At 41.7% G+C, this 6,474-nt stretch overlaps 1 gene segment (V, D, J or C); it reads right to left on the bottom strand.

Moving 5' to 3' along the window:
• Positions 1-3,672: 3,672 nt before the first annotated feature.
• LOC131906842 (T cell receptor beta variable 6-6-like) lies at positions 3,673-5,653 on the bottom strand. The segment is given in 3 exon segments: positions 3,673-4,132; positions 5,053-5,340; positions 5,605-5,653. Coding segments are annotated over 3 exon segments (369 nt in total).
• Between the last annotated feature and the right edge of the window lie 821 nt (positions 5,654-6,474).

Genomic DNA, 6,474 nt, shown 5'->3' with positions numbered 1-6,474 from the left:
TCAAACAACTGCAGGAGAGGAGTCATGGACACTGCATGTGGCACAAGCTTGTGTATGAGTAGCAACATCAGGATTCTGTAGATGGCTGGCTGCTGTGGTCTGAAAGCCAAAGCTAAGATGTCCAGTCATTGCCCTGTAGCACCCAATTGCCTCTGGAGACTTCTAGAATGGAGCAGATCTCAATTATTTCTCTCACTCATATTTACAGCCTGCGTTTTGTGAATTTTCCAGCAATGACTTTGTATAAAGGATAAGTAATGTTTGATTCTGCATAGGGGCTCTACACACTGTGAGGAGAATGAAGTCAGAGGTTTGTGAGCAGAAAGGAAGCACCTGTACCATGCTGTGACTAAGCTGCTGGCACAGAGGTAGATGCCTGAGTCCTCTTGATCTGTAGACTGGATCTTCAGAATGGAGAAGGAGCCCCTAGACCTCATTGCAGAGAATCGATCACTAGGCATCCCAGATTTGTCAAATAAAAACGTATCCTGGAAATACACCATAAACACTGGACCTTGTCATGGGTTCTGTCAGTACCAATAAAGACCGTTGTGGCCAGAAACAGGATCACATACAAGGTATACATCCTGTCCCCTCTTTATAACTCTGTACTTGGGAGATTGGGAGACTCTAGCACTAGTGAGGTCTGTGAAAACATAAATTGTGAACAGAGTAAAGAACAGGATTGTAATAAGAGTTCATCAAACACACACACACACACACACACACACACACACACACAGTGAAAATGATTGATATTCTAATGACTCACCTGTCCCCAGGAGATAGAAGATCACCAAATAGAAGAGCCTAATACCCATGGTAGAGTCCATACAGGATAAAAGCTCAGTGAATCTGAGTAGCAGTGAATAGGAGCAGAGGAAGATTGAGGTGACCCTTCTCTCCACAGGGCAGTTCCCATGATATCAAGAATACACAATTTGCATTGTCAGTACATGGATGACTGACTTAAACATTTATACATTTCTTCTTTAAAAAAAAATCAATGAATGGGTTTTCATTTTCATTCTCAATACTGCCTAAACTCTCATATCCTTTTAAAACTAAAGAAGTATTGGTATTAACTCTCCTTTGAAGATCTGGTAGAATTCTGCGCTGAAACCATTTGGTCCTGGGCTTTTTTTGGTTGGGAGACTTTTAATGACTGTTTCTATTTCCTTAGGGGTTATTGGACTATTTAAATAGTTTATCTGGTCTTGATTTAACTTAGGTATGTGGTACCTATCCAGAAAGTTATCCATTTCTTTTAGGTTTTCCAGTTTTGTGGAGTAGAGGTTTTTGAAGTATGACCTGATGATTCTCTGGATTTCCTCAATGTCTGTTGTTATGTCCCCCTTTTCATTTCTGATTTTGTTGATTTGGATGCTCTCTCTGTCTTTTGGTTAGTTTGGATAAGGGCTTGTCTATCTTGTTGATTTTCTCAAAGAACCAACTCTTTGTTTCATTAATTTTTTGTATTGTTCTCTTTGTTTCTATTTTATTGATTTCAACTCTCACTTTGATAATTTCTTGGCGTCTATATTTCCTGGGAGACTTTGCTTCTTCTTGTTCTAGAGCTTTCAGGTGTGCTGTTAAGTCATTAGTGTGAGATTTCTCCAACTTATTTATGTGGGCATTTAGTGCTATGAATTTCCCTCTTAGCACTGCTTTCATAGTGTCCCATAGGTTTGGATATGTGGTATCTTCATTTTCGTTGATCTCTAGGAAGTCTTTAATTTCTTTCTTTATTTCTTCCTTAACCCATTGGTGATTCAGTTGAGTATTATTCAGTTTCCATGAGATTGTAGGTTTTCTGTAGTTTTTGTTGTTGTTGAAATCTAACTTTAGACCTGGTGGTCTGATAGAACACAGAAGGTTATTCCAATTGTTTTGTATCTGTTGAGATTTGTTTTGTGGCCAAGTATGTGGTCGATTTTAGAGAAGGTTCCATGGGGTGCTGAGAAGAAAATATATTCTTTTTTGTTTGGATGGAATGTTCTGTATCGATATCGATTAAGTCCATTTGAGTCATGACATCAATTAAGTCCTTTATTTCTCTGTTAAGTTTTGATTTGGGAGATCTGTCCAGTGGTGAAAGTGGGGTGTTGAGGTCTCCCACTATTAATGTGTGGGGTTTTATATGTGATTTAAGCTTTAGTAATGTTTCTTTTACATATGTGGGTGCCCTTGTGTTTGGGGCATAAATGTTCAGAATTGAGACTTCATCTAGGCCCCAGGTGGATCTCCGGGAGTCCAATTAGCGAGAATGAGGAGGGTTTATATGAGCGAGAATTGTTGAGACCAAGGTTGGATAAAGCACAGGGACAAATAGCCAAACAAATGGAAACACATGAACTATGAACCAATGGCTGAGGGGTCACCAACTGGATCAGACCCTCTGAGTGGGTGAGACAGTTGATTGGCTTGATCTGTCTGGGAGGCATCCAGGCAGTGGGACCAGATCCTGTGCTCATTGCATGAGTTGGCTGTTTGAAACCTGGGGCCTATGCAGAGTCGCTTGGCTTGGCCTGGGAGGAGGGGACTGGACCTGCCTGGACTGAGTCTACCAGGTTGATCTCAGTCCGCGGGGGAGGCTTTGCCCTGGAGGAGGTGGGAATGGGGGGTGGTCTGGGAGGAAGGTGAGGGGGGTGGGAGGGGGGAGAACAAAGGAATCCATGGCTGATATGTAGAACTTAATTGTATTGCAAAATAAAAATTAAAAAAAAAAAAAAACTAAAGAAGACCGGTGTCTATAGGTTTGGATTTTATTTTGTATTTAAAATAAATATATATGTGTATATATAACTGTGGCAATTTGAAAGAAAATGGCCCCCAAATGGAGTGGCACTATTAGGAGGGGTGACCTTGTAGGAGTAGGTGTGACTTTGTTGGAGGAAGTGTGTCACTGTGGAGTGAACTTTGTATCTCCTATGCTCAAGCTATGCCCAGGGTCACAGTTCACTTCCTGTTACCTGGATATCAAGATGTAGAGCTCTCAGATCCTTCTCTAGAACCAGGACCATATCTGCCTGCATGCTGCCATGTCCCACCATGATGATAATGGACTAAACTTCTGAAACTGTAAGCCAACCCAATTATAAGAGTTGCCATGGTTATGGTGTCTATATGTCTTTAAATAACTGCTATCTTCATTCCTCTATTCAAAAGTTTCAGAAATAGCCTGGAAGCTTGACCTGTACTTCTAGGTTTAACACACATTTATATTAAAGAACAAGCCATATATTAATACGAAATTCCCATGCCAAGTGATAAACTGGGTTGCACACACAAATGCATCCAGGCTTATTTAGTAAGTAAATGTTCTTCTACAAATCCATTAATTCTTATGTATTCTGAACTCCTGGGTAACTGGGGAGAATATAAAACATTCAGATATTGAGGTATAACATCAAAGACATGTGCTACATTGGGAAGGCTAAGGCAACAGAACAAAAATACTTTATTTACTACTTAATCCCAACTTAGTTGGTGTAGAGTAAGTATTCCTACTTTGAATTCATCTGCTCTTCTTTGAATGGATTAATCAGTCACATTAATCATGAGTTAATCCTGCCTGGTGAGATTCCAGCATCATGGGAGCTGAGTAGAAGGGGGACTTCTGCCACAGTCATGAAAGCAACACCTAGAACAGAAACATTCTAGTCATAGTCACAGTTCACTTGGAAAGAGGTTCATTCAGAAGAGGAGCCTAGAGACCAAGGCAGGGTTGAGACAAATGTGATGTCTTAGTCCAGGAGAAGAGATCTTGTGCTGGGTGGTGTTAAATCAACTTATCTCAGCATCAGTCATTTTCAGATTATACTTGGTAATGAAACATTTGTGTACAATTTAGAAAAAAAAGTAGCTACCATTGTACCATGTTACTTGGAAGGTGGCTGTAGTCAAGCAGTGAGGTGGTGACGTGGATACTACAGACCAAAAGGATGCTTTTTTTCTGCATTCTGTTTCTAGCTGTCTTCCAAAATGTTGAGCACCAGAGGTCAGTTGAATACAGAAGGTTGCAACAGATACTCAGGAGTGAGTGTCCATTGGTTTCTTCCATTCTTGTTCAAGATACTATCAGTTTTAGTTCAGAATTCCTACCCATAATGTCTGGCAGACTCTAAACCTTCTTCCTTGGAATTCCATCCTGTGCTCTACATTAGAAAGCCAACAGCTCTGGCTGCTGGCTGCCAGCTGCCTCACTAACCTTCAACTTCTATCTTTCAATCCAGCTCTTTCTCAGCTCTTTTCACATCTAGAAGATCTATGATAAACTCTATCTTCCTATGATACCTAACTGGTTCTGTATCATCACTGTGGTGGAAATTTAATAGATGTCTTGGCATCATAAGTGGTTTCAATGAAAGAAGATTCTAAGGATGGCATTCTGGGAAAGGGTCTCTGATCTATCTAAATTCGTTGTGGGAAAATCACCTATAAGAAGTCTCGGGATGCAGCCACTGAAGGAAGCCTTTATCCTGTTCTGGCTAATGGGGCTAGAGAATATGGCACCACATTCCAGCACTCACCTTAGCCCAGTAATCAAAGAGATATGCTTACTCAGAGTTAGGCTTCATCTCTGGCAGGGCGAAGTACAATCTGAGGTGCTTCCATTGATAGTTTCTCAGTCTACTGAGAAATTGTTCAATCATCCCTTTCCTATGGCATGACCTGAATCCCAGAGGGAGAACACATTATGTTGTGTCAAGGAAAACAGGGAGTTTGTGCATATCCAAATTACAAGCCACTTTCCATCCAGAAATATTTAAACTCAAGACAAAGACCAGAAAGTCAGAATTAAAGAAGCATCAGAGGAAAGACAACAACAGTGGAGACATCTGAGTTCAAGGTCTGGTCCAAACCTGCCTGAGCTTGCCAGAAGATGCCCCTCAGCACAGACTGAGGTTTGCACTGCCCAGAACACTCAGAGCTCCAAGATTCCAGTGTTGATAACTCCATTATGTCACTGAGTTCCAGGGGTAGGTGTCTCTTCTCAGCATGTATCTTTATGTGCAGAGAGGAGGCAGGCCCACAGCTCTGTGGTATAACTGCTGGCACAGAAGTACACAGACGTCTGGGAGGGGGAGGCTGACTCCAGAGTGAGGGGAAAGTCCTCTGTGTTTGTTCTGGAAACGCTGTACCCCTCAGGGACATCTCCTTTGTCAGTGATGCCAACATCATACGAGTAGTAGATTAGCCTCAGCCCCAGCCCTGGATCCTGTCGGTACCAGAACATGGCATCATGTTTCATATTCTGAGTACAGTTCATTGTCACATGTTGCCCTGTTCTCAGGAGCATCGATTTGGGAGTCTGATTGATGGCAGCACTCATTGGACCTGTGGAAAAGGAGAAGTGAATGCTCTCACAACGATGGAAAGGTTTTGTTTCAGTACCTTAAAATACACACTAACACTGGGCAGTGGTGGCACACACCTTTAATCCCAGCACTCGGGAGGCAGAGCTAGGCAGATCTCTTTGAATTTGAGGCCCGCCTAGTCTACAGATCCAGGACAGGCTCCAAAACTATACAGAGAAACCCTGTCTTGAAAAACAATCAAACAAACAAACAAAAAATACACACTGAGACGTGCAAAACTCACCTGCCTGCAGGAAACAAAATGCCGCACTGCATAGTAAACTGAGGTTCATGACTGAGGTTCAGCAAAGCAGAGGGACCACTGAATCTGTGTTGTAGAAAGGAAATGGTCTCTGAAGCAAATGACTCTCAGTTTCCCTGCCTGGGTACCAGAGGCCTCTAGTCACCAAGCCACACCCCTTCCTCAGAGAATCATCTCCAGAATAAAAGCCCATGTGGACTAAATAGAAGTCAGTTGTCCAAAATTACTCAAATACCTCTTGACAATTTTTTTTATAATGTAGCCTGTGAGTCCATGCACATTATATTCCCATTGAGATATAATTCCTCATTAACACACTGGTGTAGGATTATAGGGAACAAACAAACAAACAAAGAATTATAGAGAATAATCTGTAGTTTCCTGGTGGCTTTTGACTCATGTGTCTCACATTATCCTTTTCTGTTTACTTAATTAACCACAATTCTATTAACATTCTCTACCTGCAGTAAATCGCTCTCATGTCCAGTTTTTAAACCTGGGAGGGCGACCCATTAGCCTTTAAGGAATTATTTGCTATTTCTTGTCAATTTATGACAGATAGAACACCTGCCCACTGTATCCAGGCTGGCTTTATATATACATAAAACCAATGAATCTGTTTCTCATGGTCCAGGTGATACCACATCAGGGAATCATACCATGCTAGTGACTGGCCTCTCTTCATGGACCATGATGGATACCTAGTATAACAGAACACCTCTTGGCAAACACCTGTGGACCTACCACATGTTGTCTCAAAATAACTTTTTTGGAAATGACTGTCAGAGCACTATTATAAAATGATATGAGTGGCCGGGCGGTGGTGGCGCACGCCTTTAATCCCAGCACTCG

Source organism: Peromyscus eremicus, chromosome 3, assembly GCF_949786415.1.
Source record: "Peromyscus eremicus chromosome 3, PerEre_H2_v1, whole genome shotgun sequence".
Classification (NCBI taxonomy): domain Eukaryota; kingdom Metazoa; phylum Chordata; class Mammalia; order Rodentia; family Cricetidae; genus Peromyscus; species Peromyscus eremicus.
This window is presented reverse-complemented; position numbering and strand designations above follow the sequence as displayed.